This window comes from Excalfactoria chinensis, chromosome 28 (assembly GCF_039878825.1).
Source record: "Excalfactoria chinensis isolate bCotChi1 chromosome 28, bCotChi1.hap2, whole genome shotgun sequence".
NCBI lineage: Eukaryota > Metazoa > Chordata > Aves > Galliformes > Phasianidae > Excalfactoria > Excalfactoria chinensis.
In genome coordinates, this window is record NC_092852.1 from 1,644,229 (window position 1) to 1,662,930 (window position 18,702).

Genomic DNA, 18,702 nt, shown 5'->3' on the forward strand with positions numbered 1-18,702 from the left:
GTTCTTCACTGCCTGGGGGTTTTATGCAGCTCCATCCCCACTTCTTTCTGTCTTTACCTGCTTAGTTGTCTTTAGCTCTTAGCTGTGGCAGCGATGGGATCCTGAAGTGCATGACTTTGTTTCAAGCACGAGGGTGACCAGGTTTGCTTCCATCCTGGATAACCTATGGTTAAGTCACCTTCCATCTTGTATAATATGGGCTCTTCATTCAGCCCCTTGTTGAGCAGGATGGGCAGTCAGTGGACCTTAGTGCCTCCCAGCCTTCAGGGCTTTGATTGTTGCCATCCTGCTCTGCTACAAGCAAGAACTGAGCGTGGCACACAGCTGGAAAGGTGGGGAACAAGGGGAAAACCTGCAAATGGCTCCTTTGGTTCTTTGGCTTCCCATCCCCAGAAGCAGCCCGGATCCTGGTCTGCCTTCAGTGCATTCTCTTTGTGTTTTGGAAAACAGAGGTTGTTTTTTTTGTTTGCCGGCTATTATTTCTTTATCTGGATACAAACCCTCTGGGCATTTGGAAGGGAAATAAACAATTTCCAGCCGTTCAGGTGGCGGTGATAGGCGTGAACTGTGCTGTAACCTCACACGGCCCCTTTATGTGAAAACGTTTGGCTTTTTTTGTTTCCCCTACTGATGCAAATAGCAAGAATGAGGATCCATGCAGTGAGTTTTCAGGAAGAAAAAAGCCAAAAGTGAAGAGAAAACGCTGCATCAATTGGGCAGCGCAGGGGACGTGCAGTGAGGAGCGCAGCGGGCCGTCCCAGCGCTTGCACAAGGAAGGGGTTTGCAGTGGGCTGTCCCAGTGCTTGCACAAGGAAGGGGTTTGCAGTGGGCTGTCCCAGTGCTTGCACAAGGAAGGGGTTTGCAGTGGGCTGTCCCAGTGCTTGCACAAGGAAGGGGTTTTGCAGTAGGCGGTGCAGATGTGGCACAGACAGCAAAGCTCCGCTGGCTGCGTGCGCTGCTGGAGTCGGGAGAGGGCGCACGGAGCGGCGGCTGTTTGCTCTACAGAAACATTTAGTCAACTGGAAGGCTGTTTCGAAAGCTAAATTGAGAGCTGCTCCGGCTCCTTCCCCGGCCCATTGTTGTGGTTTTACAATCACATTTTCCTGTTTTTAAAACAAATGTTTTTCTCTCCCCTGGGGCCGTCCGAAAGACCCACAAGAGCGACGGGGGGAAGCGGGCGGGCGAAGCACGCATCTTCCATCCCCATTAATTGCCCTTTGCTTTGCGCAAACAGCAACGGGAGGGCGGAACGGCCGGGCGGCAGCGTGCCCTGCTTTGAGTCGCTGGTTCCTCTTTGCAGCGCTGTGGTTTCATGCTCAGCAAAAGGACGACCAAAGGTATTTTTGTAGGTCTTTATTGAAGGAGAGTCTATTTAAAACAGACCTCCGGGCTGATGGGTGAGCGCGGTTGTTTGGTTATTAGAACAGAGGAGGATGGGGGTGGCGGGAGGTGGGCTGGGGGTCTCCGGATGCAGGGGGACCTTTGAGGGTCTCCATAGAGGAGGGTCAGATCCTGCAGCAATGATGCAAGGCAAAGGTGTTGTGGAGGAGGGAAGCTATTGAGTAGGCAGCCAACTCCTGTGTGCGGAGAGTGTGCGTGCTCTCAGTGTTTTGCTTTGAAATGTGAATAGTTTCCCACTTGCTGAATGGAAGTAGAGAAGTCACAGCACAACGCAGTGACCATCAGCTGCTCTCTGCAGGGATGCAGCAGTTCTGCCCGGTGCGTTCAACATGCAACTGGGCACAGAGCTGCACCAGCAGCGGGCTGATGCTGGGCTGGGTGACCTTCTCAACCCTTGCTCAGCCTCTGCTTGCCTTCACGTTGAAGGCCTCAGAATACAGAGCACAAAGGTCTGCACACAGGATGCATCCTGAGCACCCCACTGCTGCAGTTTCCCAAAGCTCCACTTGCAGCCTCCTCCCGTGCCCAGTACAGCGTTGCCCAATTCAGGGTGTGAGTTTCTGCTCCCATATCTATCGTACATCAGCAAATAAAAAGCATCAAGCCCTCTTGTGCCCGAGTCAGCAACTCGCCCACCTCCTGCCTGCTTGCTGGGTCAGCCATGGCTGGCAGGCTTAGCAGGTCAGCCTCCAGCATCCCCAATTCAACCCTAAGCAGGGGATCCGACTGGGGAAAAATAAAAGGAAGTGGAAAACCAAGTACAGCTCCATTGGAAAGGCAAGCACAGCTCCGTTCTCTTTGTCACATGTTTTGCATGTTCATAGTTTGTGAGGTCCAGAGATGAGCTGTGGGGTGCAGACCTGGAGTGGGCCCAGTGAGTGTGGAGCTTTGGGGCTGGAGGACAGGAAGGAGATGAGATGGAAGAAGACAGCAATAGGAAGCAGAGGGAGGAGGATGCAGAGCAGCACAGAATGAGGTGCTGCCATCCCTGCCCGCCCTCCCCATAGACCCTCTCTTGGCTGCAGGATGCTGTGGGCAGCAGGCAGGGATTGGGGTGAGCCCAGGCAGCCTGAGGCGGCTGCTCCTCCTTTGTCGGCACGAGGATTGCAAAACGCAGAGGGGTGAAGCGTGTTCAGCTCCTCTGATCAAAATAGCAGCACGGTTCTTTCACAACCAGCAGCGGGTTCTGCGTGCATCCCCACGCTGGGCTGCAGCAAAGAGGCCTGGCTCGTTGGGAGAGGGAGGAGAGATGGCAGAAAGGGAAGTGGTGCCTGCTTTCCTGGCTAAAAATACTGCCCGTGCTTCCAAAATAGTCTCTGGTGAATGGTTGGTGTTAACCCTGCGGTGCTGCCAGCTAGTTCAGTGCTCTGATATCTCCATCCGAGCTTTGGCCTTACCCTACGCCTGGATGGAGGGAGGTCTTGGTGGGACCCTTTTGCAGTTGGAGGCAGGTTTTGCAAGGAAGATCACAAATGTCAAAGACTGCTGCGATTCTTCACTTGGCAGCCAACCTCAAACCTCTCCTTTCCGACAGGGCTCTTGTTTTGGAGGAGGAAAATAGCAGCTTGCCCTGGGATGTGCCCTTAAGTTCCATGTGGAGCCAGGAGTAGAGCTGAAGGGACAGATCCAGCTTGGAAAGCTCAGCCCCTGGCTGCCTTCCCCATCCTTTGGGAAGGATGGATGGAGGGGAATTTAGGGCTCTGAGCAGGGAAAAAAGGGCTAAAAGGGGAGAATGAATCCCTTCTTCCTGCAGCTTCCAGTCTTAAAGCATAAAGATCCCAACAAACTGCACTTGGAATTGGTGGCACTGAGTGATATGCAGATATACACAGAGTGGGCACTGCTGGGACTTTCACTGTCAAGTTATTGGGCTTTCTCAGAATGAGCTGTCTGTCATCAAATCATCACAGTGGTCCCTTTGGCATCATTGGGGATTCAGGGGGCACATTGATGTGCTCTGCTCTGTGTGGGGTGAGGTCAGGGTGGGCTGAAAGCTCAGAGCACCATCAGGTGCTGCTCAAGCATCATCTCAGAGGGGATCAAGCCAAACTTAAAGAGATGAACCTGGAGATAAATGAGATTTGAAAATGAATGGGAAGGAAAAGCCGGTCCGGGAATAAAAATAAAAAGCACTGGTGAAAGGGAAAGGGAAAGCCCCAAAGGTGAGACTCACTGTGAGCAGCTGCAGCTTGAGCCAGCTTCAGAGAGCACCAAAAATAGCTCGCATCGGGTGCCAGCCTGCGTGCACGCATGCATGCTCGATATGTAACTTCCCATGTTCTGTTCTGGTAGTGTAAAAGAGAACAAAATAGCTCAGCAAAAGCCCAGCTGCTGCCCACTCGTGTTTCGGTGTTTATCTCACTGCATCTTGCACTGCTTGACCTCTGGAGATGTGGAACCCCACGGCTGAGCCGCAGCCCAGCGCAGGTCTCTTTGCTCAGGGATGAGGCAGAGCTCTGCTCTGTATCTGAAGCGATTTCTTCTTTGGAAAAGAGAAGTGTGATTCAGCGGTCAGAGAATCTCCCCCTCCCCTACTTTGGATTTCCTGGAAATGCAGCTGTCCTCTGGCGGGATTGCTGAGCCCCACCTGCAGGATGTTCCTGGTTGTCAGCAGGGAAATCTATGGGATAACTTTGGGGGTGGTTTGAAGCCCTTGAGAACCATCTCCTTGGGTCCAAGTGTGGCTTTCTTCTTCTTTTTTTACTCTTCTTTCTTTGAGATATGGGGATGCTCCCCTGCCCTCTGCTCAGTGCCACCCCATGGCAGAGCAGAGGGGAGGAGAACCTCCTTGCCCTGATAACCATGCTCTGCATGCTGCAACCCAGCATCCCATTGGCTTTCTTAACCACCAGAGCACACTGCTGGTTCATGGTCAATGTTTGGTCAACCGTTGGTCAACCATTGGTCAACCAGGACAACATTGGTCTTCTTGGCCATGACGGAACACTGCTGGTTCATGGTCAGTGTTTGGTCAACCATTGGTCAACCATTGGTCAACCAGGACAACATTGGTCTTCTTGGCCATGATGGAACACTGCTGGTTCATGGTCAGTGTTTGGTCAACCGTTGGTCAACCATTGGTCAACCAGGACAACATTGGTCTTCTTGGCCATGATGGAACACTGCTGGTTCATGGTCAATGTTTGGTCAACCGTTGGACAACCATTGGTCAACCAGGATACCATTGGTCTTCTTGGCCATGACGGAACACTGCTGGTTCATGGTCACTTTGGTCAACTGTTGGTCAACCATTGGTCAACGAGGACACCATTGGTCTTCTTGGCCATGATGGAACACTGCTGGTTCATGGTTTGGTCAACCATTGGTCAACCATTGGTCAACCAGGACAACGTTGGTCTTGGCCACCAGAGCATACTGCTGGTTCATGGTCAATGTTTTGCCAACTGTTGGTCATCCATTGGTCAACCAGGACACCATTGGTCTTCTTGGCCACCAGAGCACACTGCTGGTTCATGGTCAATGTTTGGTCAACCATTGGTCAACCATTGGTCAACCAGAACACCATTGGTCTTCTTGGCCATGACGGAACACTGCTGGTTCATGGTCAATGTTTGGTCAACCATTGGTCAACCAGGATACCATTGGTCTTCTTGGCCATGACGGAACACTACTGGCTCATGGTCACCATGGTGGCCAGGATGCTCCATGCTGACCGCTTGACAACGTACATGTTTCAGCAATGATAGAGTGGTGTGGGTTGGAAGGGACCTTCAAGATAAGAGTTCTGCTCTGAAAAGAGCTCCCGACTCAATTTATAATAATAAAGAGCTGCTACCCTCCTTGAATTAATAGCAGACCATGGACCTGCTTAATATTCTGGATTGATATAGTTCCTATAGTTTTCTGATTGTTTGGCACCAGCTCTATGCATGTGTGAGGTGCGGGTGCTGCAGGAGATGCAATGTGTGCTTTAGGAGGAGCAATAGGTACTAGAGATGCAATGGGTGCTGCAGGAGATGCAATGGGTGCTGCAGGAGAGGCAATAGATGCTGCAGGAGATGCAATGAGTGCTGCAGGAGATGCAATAGGAGATGCAGAAGATGCAATAGGCACTGCAGGAGATGCAATGGGTGATGCAGGAGATTCAGGAGGTGCTGCAGGAGATGCAATAGGAGATTCAGGAGATGCAATGGGTGCTGCAGGAGATGCAATGGGTGCTGCAGGAGATGCAATAGGAGATGCAGAAGATGCAATAGGCACTGCAGGAGATGCAATGGGTGATGCAGGAGATTCAGGAGGTGCTGCAGGAGATGCAATAGGAGATGCAGGAGATGCAGTGGGTGCTGCAGGAGATGCAGCAGATACTATAGGGTGGCACCGGGGCTCCTTTGCCCACCCACACCACCCCACACAGAGCCATATGAAACCACCCCAAAAGGGCCGGATCCCGACCTTCCTTTCTGAACCCCCCATTCCACTCCCCCACACCCCGTTCTCTCCCCCCTTCCCAGAGCCCTCCTTGCCCTCGGAAACACCTTCAGTTCCGGCCCCACGACCCGGTCCGGCCCACCCGCTCTATGAGGCCTCAACCCGGCCCGGAGCTGCGGGCGGCGCCATTGGCTTCAACGCGGCCTCGGGGCGGTGCCGCCCGCAGACAAAGCGCGGTGGGCCGGACCAGGCCGGGCCTCCTCTGCCCCGCTCCTCCCCGTTCCGTTGCGGCTCTGCAGGTGGAGCCCGGCGGGCGGGCTCGGAGCTCCGAGCCATGGATCCACGCCGTCAACCGGCCCTTAACGGCCGCTATTCCCCACGGACGGCCCGGCCTCGCCTTTGTCCCTACAAGGCCCCGCCTGAGGTGAGGGGGATCCGGGGGTTGGCAGCGGCCTCCACGCGGCCTGCGGTGCAGGCGGGTCCTGGGGGTCTACAGGGGGATACCGGGCTTTCCCCCCCCGGTTCTGCCCCACTGAGGATGGTTGTGGCCACAGGGGGCGGTTTAGGGGGTGGAGGTGCAGCTCGTTGTGGTGTGAGATTGCAGCGCTCCAGAGCTTTGTAGAGGCACAGAGCGGTGTTTGGGTGCGGGATTTGGGCTCTGGTCTTTGGGTCCCGGTGCCTTTTCCCAGCTGTAATAGACGGGAGCAGCTCTGTCGGTTTGTGACCCGCTTAATGAAGTTGTATCCCCTTGTTCTGAGTTGTTCAGGTGGGAGCAGCTGCTGTAGAATAAAGAGGTGTTGATACATGGAAGTATCCCAGCTATGGACCTGCAGGTTTATCCCGTGATTGCTCTTTGCAGTTCCCATGCTCCAAAAAAACCCGAGCTTCCCACAGCTTTTATTTTCCTTGATAGAAGCATTATTCAGGCTTTGAGTATATAGAGGCTCCTGCAGAGGTAGTAGGGGGGAACTGGACTGCACAGAGAAGGGAAGAGCTGTCACCTCTGGGAGCAAACGCCCTCAGGACTTGGGCTGTGTTGTGGTTTTTGCCTTGTTTTTAGCTTAGAGAATGGGCTCAGCTCCTCTTGCAAAGCTGTTTGCATTGGGAAGCCTGTGCCCAGGTGTCTGCAGAGCGCTTCACCCGGCAGGTCTCTCATCGCAGCAGGTCTCTGGTGCTTCCTGGTTTGCTCTGAGGATTTCAGTCCTTCCTGATGTGAGCAGGAAGTGGGAGAGTGAAAAATGGCAGCAGAAGTTTCTTTGCAAGCAGGGCTGAAAGCATTGAAGGCACGAGCATGTGGGAAGGTGGTGGGGTTAGAGTTGGCACGACCAGGTCCTGAGCTTTTCTGATGTGTCATTTGGGCACGGACACGTGAAAATGTTAGTGCCAACCCATGTAATCCTGGGCAGGATGGCAGGAGAATGAAGGTGTAGTACAGGTGAATGTGAGGTGCCTTTTCCAGCAGTATATTACACTGTTTGGCTGTGTCCTGCATGGGCAAGAAGCTCTCTGGGATGGGAATGGTGCCCAGTTTTGGGTCTGTGCGTGGTTCTCTGTCCTGTCTAGGGCAGCTCTGACTTGGCAGAAGTGTTTTAGAGCTCTGCAGCATCATTTGTTGGTGTTCGGAGCAATGAACTCCAGCATCCTTCTGAGGCTGTGGGGCTGGATTTGTGGTGTGTCTCTGGCGAAGATGGGAAACTGAGGTCTGTAGTGGCTGGAGCACGAGTGTCACGGCTCTGGCCTTTGTTTCTATGTTCACACTTCATTGGGCTGCTGGTTAAAATGAAAAGCCAGGCTCTACCTGGTGCTGGGAGCTCAGCTATGGTTGGGAATAGTGGCTTGGTGTGTTCTGAGGCAGGTGGCTCTGGGGATGTGAGTGGCAGCACTGATAGCTTTGGGGTGCCGGGCTGAGGCCAAGCGGAGTTCTCTGACTTCAGGGTACTTAGAAATGACCCTTGGGAGGCTGAAAGCCAACTCTGCCAAACCATTTAGAAACTGTTCATAGACTATCTATTAAGACTTGAAAATGTCAGTAGTGAGAAGCTTTGTGTGCTTGGAGTCTTTGTGGAGCAGGCTTTGGGGCTTCTTCCTGTTCAAGTGATGGATGAAATGGTAAATGTGCTTTTATGAGAGAGACCAAGAGATCCTGCAGTCGTGTATTTAACAGCTGGGACCTTGAGGAGGAGCAATAACAAACCAGAATGCTGGCAGTGCTGTGAACCAGAGCAGCTCCTACATGGATACCTAGCTCCAGCAGGGCTGTGTGCGAATCCCTTTGCTTTGACTGGGGTCTGAACCATGTTTGTCGAAGGTTCAAGCACCCAGACCTTATGTTTTCTGAAGTGATTGGTTACCTCTTGTCTTCTTCCAGCTGTAGCAGTGTCCTGCTTTGTTCCCTCCAGCCAGAGCGTGGGGACAGGGACGGCTGCGCAAGACGGGGAGGTGAGTCAGTGCTGTGAGCTGCTGCATCAAGTCCTTCCCGAGGTCTGTGTCTCATTATCTTGCTATGCTCCCTGAAGGCAAGAATGCATCCTTCCCCGATTCAGGCTTTGCTGGCTTCCTCTTAGCAGCTTCTTTGCTGACTTTTTGTGTCGTTAGTAAAATGGGGCTGATGACTGATGGCCAAGGGACCGTGTCCTGGCCCTGCTGAGTCTGGCTGCAGCTGGGTGGGCTCGTGTCAGGCTTGAGCAGCCCTCTGTGAGCGAGGCTCTGAGAGCCCTGCTCTCTGCCAAGCGGCCCTAAAAATATTACAGAGAGCCCTGCAGCTCGCACTAAAAACACTGCAGAAAGCTGCGCTGAGCTGCTGTGATGTTTTTCTTCCTTTGTTGGTGCCTGCAGAGAGTGTGGTTTGGGTCTGACCACTCCACTCCCGTGCTGCCAAGCTGCCTTCCCCTGGTGACCAGGGCGCAGTGCTTTGGAGGCAGTTTTCTTGCATTTGTGTTTGCTGTAGGATGATGTGACATGAGGTTTTTCCAGCAGGTGATCAGCATTTGGGGTTGCAGAGCTGCTGAGCTGCAGTTGGTTGCTTTTAGCAGAAGCTTTTAAACTCAGGGTTGTTAAACTGAGCCGAGGATGTTTAGGAGGGCAGCGCTGCCGTGCAGAATGTATGTGAAGGATTTGTTTTCTTTCTCTCCAGCTCTCCCTTGAAACAGCCTTCCAGATATAGAGGCTGTTGCTAACACTGAATGAGCCTGTGCTGCACTTCGGCAGCTCTGAGCCTCTCTGTGTGCTGTGCAGGATTCAGTCAGTGCTGCTTGAGTTTAGCCAGAGCAAGTGAAGCTGGCATGCTTGGGTGGCTTCATCCAAGTCATCGAACTATAAATAGTAAATGTAGCCCAAGTGCTTGCTGGGCTGACTTTGGAAGTCTCCAAGGTGAGCCCAGGAAGAAGGATCTGTACTGGAGCACATCAGCCCTGGGCAGAGCAGGGCTGGAGGTGGTGATGCACAGGAACCTGTCTGCCAGTGTATGTGGTGGCAGTCAGTACGTATGTCCCTGTCACTGTGGTCCCTATTGGGTAATATGGGAGGATGTTTAGGAAAGAGCTGTGAGTCGATGCCAGCCTGCCAGCCACGCTGCTCCTGGGCAGGGAGCTTCAGAGCAAGGGTGTCCATGGTGCTCCTGGTCCCAAGGATGGGCTGGAGTGGGGCAGCAGCTCTGTGTGAGGCTTGGATGCATTAACACATCCATCACATGTACCTGCTTGCCTTCTCTCCTCTTTGAAGGGGCTGAGAGCAACGAGGACCTTGGACTGGCCTCCAGGAGGGACTGTGATCATGGTGGAGAAACGCTTTGGCTGCGCAGGGTGTGCTTCTGCCTGGAGCATCCTCTGGTTCCAACCTGGGAGTGGGATGTGTTGCTGGGTGGTGCACAGCTCGGGCTGCCAGCTTGTGGCACTGCTTGCTGATGGCCCTCCCTGGTGCTCAGTGCGTTTACTGAATCACTTAGGATCAAAAAAGCCCTCCTGACTGTTATCCAAAAGCAATGCCTTAAAACCAAGCCTTCACGGAAGGGGAATCTCTTATGCAATGGGGGAGAAGGCTGTGTTGATGCTGATGCTGCCTTTTCAAAAGCTGCTGTTGCATAAGAGTGAAGCCTTGGGCGGCACAGAAAATGTGGAGAACGTCATTTCCCAAAGAGCCTGATACAGGATTGCCTTTTGAATTTCTTCCTCGATGCTTATCCAAAACTTCAAGGCTTATGTAAATCCTGCAGGTTCGCTGGCAGTTTGATGCACTGAGGCTTCAGAGGATGTTTCTGTGCATAGCCCGGGGGTACAACTACTGAGAAGAGTCTCCTCTTTCCTGCATTGCTATTTTCCAGCTCTGGCTGCCTTAAGCAACACTTAAGAGGCCCCAAGCTTTGCAGTATTATCTGTTGATGGCTACAGGGTGAGAAGATCCGCTGCAGAGAGGCTGGTGGTAAAGCCGGAAGGAGGGTAAGAAGCAGCTGCTGGAGGTGTGTTGTTCTCCCAGTTCCCTGTGCAGGTTTTAGTGGATGTCTTTATAGAAGTTGAAGCTGGTCAGTTGGGAGTCCCTGCTTGCAGCTTCTTCCTGTCCAAAAACCAGGAGAAAACCACCATTCTCACCTCTGACAAGGATGTTCTGATGCTCGGAGCCTCTCCAGTGGATGTGCTGGGAGCTTGCAGCGTGCTGCTGCAGGGACTGGTTTCAGGTGGCAGGCTTGATTTCCAGAAACCATAGCTTGTATGTTTGTTTTCTAAGTATCTAAGGCTTGAAATCAAATACGCTCTGAGTATTGCCATTTAAATTTCCTTACATTAATCTTAATGCTGGCTGCTAACTGAGACCAGATCTTTCTCAAACACATCTGGTGACCGGGCACGATTGCAGCCCTCCCTTCTATGCGTGTGCTTTGCTGGAGAGCTGTGAGGCTCTGCAGGGGGTTTGGAAGCACAGAGAAGGGGCTGAGCTGCTCCTGGGGGTGCATCACGGAGCTGCCAGCCCTGGTTTGGGATCCCATGTTGATGTGGAGGTGGCCTCGGGGGCTCATCTCAGTGTTTATTTTGCCTCAAAAGCACTCATGGAGGCTCTACCTTCACTTAACCAAATCTTTCTTGGTGAGGTGAGAGTTGTTGTGCAGAGTTTCCTCTTTATATCCTCTTATGTCACGCCGCCCCGCCGGCTGAGTGCTCTCAAAATAGCTGCCAATCCCTGTAGGTTTCACTTCAAGGTCTCTATTCTTAGCTTGCTGGTTAGCTGAGCAAGCCGCCTTACTCAGTAGTCATGAGTTCAAGGACCGAAGGGTAAAGAATAGCAAACTTGTGCCATGCAGTAGTTTTGTTTGCGTTTCATGGCAGCTTTGAAGGGACAGCTCGGGCACAGCCTTACCCAGCAGCCTCAGCTTGCTGTGCTCAAAGGGATCCACACCTACGTGAGCATGAAATAAGAGTTGCCGGCGTTGGTGTGTGCTCTGGAGGAGGCAGACGGCTCTGCAGACGGGATGACTCAATGCACGAGAGTTCATTAAGTGCCCTTTTGCATCTGGCCCATCTTCAAGCAGGCTTATCTTACTGCGTCTCGGTGCTGCCCCAATGACCAGATACGTGCACAGCGGGAGTGAAGCAGAAGTGAATGTGGGATGCGGAGAGGTGGCTTCCCAGGAGCGGAACTAGCTGGATGTTCTCAGCCTCAGGGCACAGCTCTGACTCTGTCTGCAGCGCTGGTGATGTTCAGCCCATCCTGTAAGTGCCTCTCATACACCTGGGGGGGTTTTCCTTCCTTGCACGGTGCTGACTCCTGACTGGGGTGGGTTGGCTGAAGGTATTTGGGAGCATCCTTCTGGATGTCGCACTGAGTGGTGCCTGCATGGGGCAGAGCTGAAGCTCTGACCCCACTGGCTCCATGCAGGAGCAGGTCAAGTTCTTTGCTGGTTTGCTTACCTGTGCTCCATTCTCAGCCCATGAGAGCTTTCTGCAGCCTTGCAGTTGCAAGAGAGGAGCAGGCAGTGGCAGCCATAGCAGCAGGAGGAGGACAGGCTCAGCTCTGCCATTTCTGGCTGTTTGACAGGAAACTAACTTATCACATCTGAAGGTGTTGCCCAGATGGGTACGCAGCCCAGAGGACCGACCCTGTGTTAGTCCTTCAGCAGGACTTATCTTTTTAGAGTGCATCTCAGGAGCGATCTTATTTATCTTCCTTTAAATTCCTTCAACTTGTTGAAGCTGCCCGATGCCGTCTCTGCTGTGTTTTGGTGGGTACCCAGCTGGGGTGGATCTGGCACATTGACCATCCTACACAGAGCACAAATGGGGCAGCATTCCACACCCAGAACATTGGTGTCATGGCAGAACTGAGCTTTCTTGGGGCAGAAGATGATGGCTGTGACTTTTGCTAAGCACTCTGTATGCGGGGTTGCTGGGGAGTGAGTGTTGTGTACCAAGCTCACATCCTGCCTGTGCTGTGGGTGATGGTCACGTGCAGGCGAGGCCCTTGTCCTGTGCTTGGTTGCTTCTTTTCAGATGTATTTTTAGGTGCTTTCTGGCTTCCTCTTCCTCCTGCACAGCGCTGCGCTCCTTCTTTCTAACTCCCTCTTCTAGGATTGCTTTTTGAACAATCAGTTCCTCCTTAAACCTGTTTTTTGCAGGCCTTTGTCTGAGCTTGGGAGCTGTCCCAGTTTAGCATTAGCAGCTGCTGGCTCTTTCTGGGTAAGCAAGAACAAATAAAGGTTTAGAGTGAATGAATCATTTGAGCCTTATCTGTCTCAAAGCCGGGACAGCTGTGTGACTGCTGCAGGAGCCTGCCTGCAGGGCACAGAGGCTCCTCATTGAGGCACTTCTCCTCCAGTGGTCAGTGTTTAATGGGTTTGTGCTGCTGAGCTGTGACATGGTGAATTCTGCTGTGTTCCTTTGAGCTTTATCCCACGCTTGGTTATGAAGCACAGCTCCAGACTAACTCCCTTTTCCTTCAAGCTTTTGTTATGGGCTCCTAAATAAATTCAGCCTGTAGGATGCTTGAAGTGATTTAACCTGTGGGGAAAAAGGGGTCAGTGGCTGCAGAGCACAATGGTGGGACCCACACATGGATGCAGTTGAACAGACAGATGTGGCCTCAGTCACAAGGTGCCATGGGGGACTGCTGGTGTTTCTGGGGCTCTCTGCTGAAGCTGAGGAGTACAGCCAAGCCTCAGCACTGCAGGAACCGGCGTGGCTTTGCTGGTTTAAGAGGCAGGATTTGTAGATAAGTGGCGTTGGTTTGATAACAGAAATGTGGGAGTAGGGAGGGAGCAGCAGATAAGCCTTAGGCTCGTGCCTGAGAAGTTTTGCTCTGGTTCTAAGGTGGAGATTTACAGTGGAGTTGGTGTTTTGCTGAGATGGAGGGGACGATGCCCACTCCCCTTCCCCTCCTCCTGCTGTCTCTCTCTCTTCTGGCAGCCCAGATTAGGCTCAACTCACCCCCTTCTCTGCCTTAACTGTCACACAGGGCTTGCTTACAACACCGGAGCTGTTGAGGAGCTGGTGGGATGAGCCAGCAGGCTCAGATATGTGACCACATGGTGCAAACTCCTCTGAGCAAATCTTCACTGAACACATGCTGTAGTGCCTGCAGGCTCCCCAAAGATGCTGCAAGGTTTTGCTGTGCAATGGGACAAAACGTTTCCTCACTGCAATGCTGGGAATATGAACTGCCCTCCGCTTTGTGGCAGCAATGGTAAACCTTGCTGTCGACGTGGCAGGAAGAATTAAGGAATTGCAATCAGGGCACAAGTGCACAAAGGCCTGTTAGCACACCGACTCTCCATAGGAAGACTGTAGGCTGCACAGAGCTTTGCTTGGATCCCCAGCAGAGTGTGTTCAGGGCCGTGGGCTTCTCCTGCAGTGTCAGTGATTCCTTGGGCCTCCCAGAGATGGGCATTGATGGCTGGTGCTCACGGCAGGAAGCTTTTCTCCATGGTGCAGGGAAAGCAAACAGGGTTTGTATAGCCCTTACAGAGCTGTGCTGGAACCTGCTTTTCTAGTATGACAGACCAGGTCTCAGTTGTTCTGCCTCCTTAAAGCAAGTTGTGCACTCAAAGAGGGTTTTGGCTTTTCTGCTTATAACTAATTTTTTAGCCATTAGGTAGATTGGGGTAAAAGTCCCTGCTGGATTTGTTGTTGTGAAGTTGTGTTGTGTGAGTCTGTACCCGACTGCATGTTGGATGTGACTCCTTCCTTGTCAGCTGGATGCTCCTGGATTAAATCAGGGTTCACCTGGAATAAATCACAAGCAGTCTCTCTTCTTCCATCTCCAGGGCTCTGCCATCACAAACAGCTGCTCACTGCAGTAGGTGAGTGGAGGCAGTGAATCCTGCCAAGCCTTAGTGTCCACAAATGACTAAATCCTGCCTGAAAAGTCCAAGTATAAAAACATTACTTCTCAGTTTTGGCTTGGCCATGTGGATTGCTGGAATGGAGCCATCGTGGTTGCTTGGCCAAAGAGTAGAGCAGACCCTTGGGTTGGGATGGGGGAAATAATGGGGGTGGGGGGCTGCTGCAGGGCTTGGAGCAGAGCTCAACCAGCTCACAGTGCTCACTGGTGCTGCTGTGCCCGCTGGCAGAGTGTGCTGGCAGCTTGCAAGCCCTTGCAGTTCATAAATAACTGTGGGGGCTGGAGAGCTGGGACAGTGTCTGGTAGAGGAGTTGTCGTGCCAGCCTCTTTGCAAATGCAGCACCTTAGCTGTGTTTGGGAGGTGAAGCTCCTTCTTACTGCTTGCATGGTGGGGATCTGTGTGTTGCCTGAATTTGCTTGTTACTTTGGGTGGTGGTGGGTTTGTTCTCATCGCAGCCTGGCTGCCTAATTCTGCTTTGTATGGATATAAGATGGAAGACTCAATGTTAAGTGCTCAGGGCACACTGCTCTGGGAATGGAGAGCAGCTCAGAGCATAGACTTTGTGCTTTTTAATATCTGTTTAACATACACTGAGCTGAGCAGGAAAGGGGATGGAGAACAAACTGCTCACAGCCCAGTCCAGCGAGGTGTCCTGGGAGCACGGGTCTTCCTGTCCCACCTCTGCAGCACAGGCAGCTGCAAGTGCAGGTGCCTATAAACTCAGCAGTTCTTCAGTGCTGGAAGCCCCTGACCTGCTGCTGCTTCCTGTGCTCCCATCTCTTGCTCCCTGGTGGTCTGGGCTTGCTGTTGGTGGAAAGAAGAGAGCTTGGCTTTGATGGCTGCATCTGGTTGGTCTGGGTCAAGCAGAGCAGCAGCAAGCAGTGTGATGCTGCAGGGCTTGGTGTCTCTCAGTGTCCCTTCTCCGCTTCCCAAAGGACAACCTTTGTCCCTGCTCTGAGAAATGCTGCTTGCAGGGTCTGACTGCAATGTATGGATGGAGATAAGGCAAAAAAATTAAGAGAATTTCCTGCTGCTGGTGATGGAGGCTGGATAACACTGATTAGGAGCTCCAGCTCCCATCTGCAGCCTCCCAGGGGAAGCTGCTCTGCTTTCCAACCTCGTGCCCAGCGCCTGGCTGGATCCTTGTGGGATTTATGCATCAGCATCTGCAGTTCTTGGTCCATCTGATGGTTTGCAGGTACACGGTGCTGCTGAGATGCTGCATCCCTCTGTGTCAGGATGGAGCCTGGCAGCCCAGACACCCCCGCGGCGTGGCCAGGCGCAGTGGTGAGACGCTGGTATGCGAGATGTAAACTCAATACCAAAGTTTAGATTACAGCCCTGTGAAAAACATCAGCTCCCCTAAATGGAGCCCAGATGGTGGAGGAAGCCGTACGGCGCGTGGAACCGATGGAGGGAGCAAGCAGTGGGATGGGACCAAGAGGAAAGAGGTTGAGTTACAGCCCAGGGAGGCTGTGCACTTGGCCACAGCCCTGATACAGGTCAGCCCATAACCCAGGCTGGATATTCCTCCACTCCCCCTTAACAGCAACTCCGGAAAACGAATGTCTGCTGGGTTGCATCAGTGTAAACGCAGTGTTTCCAAAGCTGAGGTTTCCCACAGCCTGTGACAGCTGAACTGTTGGGCATGAGAGGCTCTTGGGCAATTGGCAGGAGAGCAGGCAGATGTGAGGCAGTGGCTGCACAAAAACTGGCTGGGAGCTTTGCTGGGGGAAAAGGCTCCTGCATGCCAGCTGCAGCAGGTTCAGCACTGAGGGTCCCACATGGATGCAGGGGATGGAGCTGCTCAGGTGAGGCATTGCTGGGTGTTTTTCTGAGCTGAGATTGGCTCAAGGTCCTGGTGTTGTGAAGAGAGCCAAGGTCCCAGGGCATGACCAACAGGGTGGGAGGTTTCAGAGTGGAACTTGTCAGTGCTACGTGGGGATGGAGTGATGGAGAAAAGCACCAGGGTGGTGGGGGGCTCACAGGGTGCATCCTGAAGCTGGGTGCTGCAAAGCCAGGTGATGCTGCTTGCAGTGAGATGGAAGCATTCAAATACTTCTGTGGTGATGAGAGAGCTAATTAGTGCCTTCCTGTATGGTGATCTGGGATGGCAGCAGGCAGAGCTCTTCTTGTCTGTGTTAGGATGTGGTGAGGATGTGCTGGGCTGCGTGGAGTGCCCGTCCCTAGAGGGGTCAGCACATGGAATGAGCATTAGGAATGGCTGTGTGAATTGTCCCCTATGTGAACTAGTGGGCTGTGGGAAGGTAATGGGAGGTAATGCACTTATAGAGAGACTGGGGTTCTTTGAGCTGCTGCGAGGGGGCTCTGAACACATCTAGGTGGGATCAGTGCTCTTCCATTAAGACCCTGCCATCCTCCCTCCCTGTTCCATCCTTCCCACATCTCTCTTCCTTCCCCTCCTTGTTAGAGCTGCTGTGTTTTCCCTCCCACTGGTAAAAGGAGATGATGGAGAGGATCAGGAGCTCCATCCCCACTGCCTGCACTGCTGCTGGCACTGGGATGAATGTGCGGTGTTCGCCTCAGAAGGAGCCCACATCCCTTGAGATAACAGTGTGTGCAGGAGAAACACACCCCTCCCCTGGGAGATAAGCTTGTGTGCAGACACAGCCTGAAGATAAACACCCAGGAAGGCAAACATCCAGGCTGTACACCTGTATGGGCACAGAGCACCTGCAAATACCCTCTGCAGCTGTGTGTCTGCACACAGAATAGGTTTTGCATGGCTGGAAGTTGCTGTCATCTTCAGTTTTAGTTTTCCAGTAGCTTTTGGATAGCTTCAGCTCTGAGCTCGGAGTCTTCAAGCTCCTTAAAACTGCAGGAAGGGCTTTGTTAAGCTCCTCATTTCTCAGAGAAGTTGTGAAATTGGCACCAATTAAACCGTCGCTGACATGGCCTCGCCACAGTGGGAGTATTCTGTAGGGGATTTCAACACAATCTGGGGACCTTTCCTGTGTGAGTGGGTTTGGGGAGAGGAACTGTTGTTGGATTTGAAGGAGGGTGGATTTGCAACAGCAGCAGAGGTTGGGAGCAGCACGTGGTTTAGGCTGTACTCCCTGAGTTTGAGGTGTCTGCAGTGGGAGGCAGCTGAGCCTGCACCCGTCCTTGCTGTGCTGTGTTTTAATGCCCGCAATGGGGTTGTAGCTGCAGCCACCTCTGAGGTCTGCACTGAAATGTGGACTCTGGCTGAGGCACTGCAGCTGCAGCCACTGGATTTGGATCTTGCTTTGCTGTCAGGTTCCAGACTGACTAGGAAATAGTGCAGGTGCTGTCATGTATATCCCAGGTCAGATATGGGGCTAAAGAGTCTGGTGATGCTCAGCTCTGCGTGTGCTCTCTTTCCTAGAGCATCTCAGGGGCTATTTCTGCATTATTTCTGAGTCTCTCAGTGGAAGTTAAGTGATAAAGCGAGCACTAAAGCCCTGAAAACAAGGGGTTGCTACGTGTTATGCTGCTTTAGAAGCAGTGGGACAGCAGCTGCTGGGTGTCACTCAGCTGCTGTGGCTTGTGACAGTGTTTGTGGGACGCCCTGAAGGTCTCAGGTGCCAATACTCCTCTGCAGATATAGTGATGCTAAGCCTTCGTAGGTGAAGGCTCTCCAGAAGGAGAGCTCCACTCCCCAGCCTGCTATGCGGATTGTAGAGATGTGCTTTGATGCTTCACTTGCACTGTGTGATTGTTCTGATATAAAAGAAATACTGTAACCAACCAGAGGGTGGTGGTTCTGCGTCTCATCTGTCACCAAAGAGGCTTCGCTGCAATGCAACCTCAGCTCGGGAGCGAGCAGCAACCTGAGGAGCCATGCATGGACAGGTACGAGCCTTGCAGGGCAGCAGATGCCAGCTCAGTGCTTCTTGTTGGCTTTGTATATATTGCAGCTGGATGCTGACCTTTTCTTGGGAGCTCAAATGAAGCTCTGAAGTGTTCCTGATGTGGATGCAACTGAGCAGAAGTGTTTGCAGCTTACCTGTTTGGGCACGCTTTGCTTTCTTTCTCCTTGCATGCGCAAGGTTGTGCCTAAATCTTATTGGTTTTGCTATAGCAGAGGTTGATCAGTAGCAGATCAACAGGAACTGGTGTCAGGAGAGATGATGCTGATGGAAGTGCCACGGTGCTGTTGGTCCTGAAAAATAACTGACCAGGGTTGAAGGCTTCAAGTCTGCTTCGGAATGGTGCCACAGGTGGGCCATTAGGCAGGAGAAGGGACTTCCCATCACATCTGGAGCACAAAGATCTCAAGCAGTTCCACTTCAGGAAGGCTCATAGCTGCACAGTGCTGGATCTGCCTTGGTGTAGGACATGATGGTGAAGCTTGGACTGGCTTCATCAGCAAAGGAGACCCAAGGGATCCAAAGGAATGGAGCAAAGCAGCGCCGTGGTGGGGGCAGAAAATAGTTTGCAAGCTGTGCATTGGCTCTGAAATGCCATCCTAGCAGTACTGTGTCTGAGCTGATATCACATCAAATAGCAGCAAAAAGGAGCCCTTGGAGAACTGACTGGAGCCTCATTCCTTCCAAAGAGCTCCCAGTTTTGTCTGCAGCTCCTGTTTGTCTTATTAGCTGCCTTTT

General features: G+C 52.6%; 1 protein-coding gene across 11 annotated transcripts in view; it reads left to right on the forward strand.

The window, feature by feature from the left end:
* The window catches only part of HDAC7 (histone deacetylase 7), a 58,522-nt gene that overhangs the window by 13,861 nt on the left and 25,959 nt on the right, over window positions 1-18,702 (forward strand). Inside the window, exons 1-3 of one of the 11 annotated variants that reach the window (XM_072358001.1) lie at window positions 6,074-6,214; window positions 8,159-8,229; window positions 11,309-11,489. The exons of 1 other annotated variant lie outside the window; for it this stretch is intronic. In XM_072358001.1, coding sequence (XP_072214102.1) covers window positions 11,387-11,489 — 103 coding nt within the window. In that variant the 5' untranslated portion in view covers window positions 6,074-6,214; window positions 8,159-8,229; window positions 11,309-11,386. Of the gene's footprint in view, window positions 1-1,234; window positions 1,338-6,069; window positions 6,215-8,158; window positions 8,272-11,050; window positions 11,490-18,702 lie in introns of those variants that run through there. 9 more of the 11 variants (XM_072358011.1, XM_072358005.1, XM_072358009.1 and 6 more) reach the window with 9 other exon arrangements.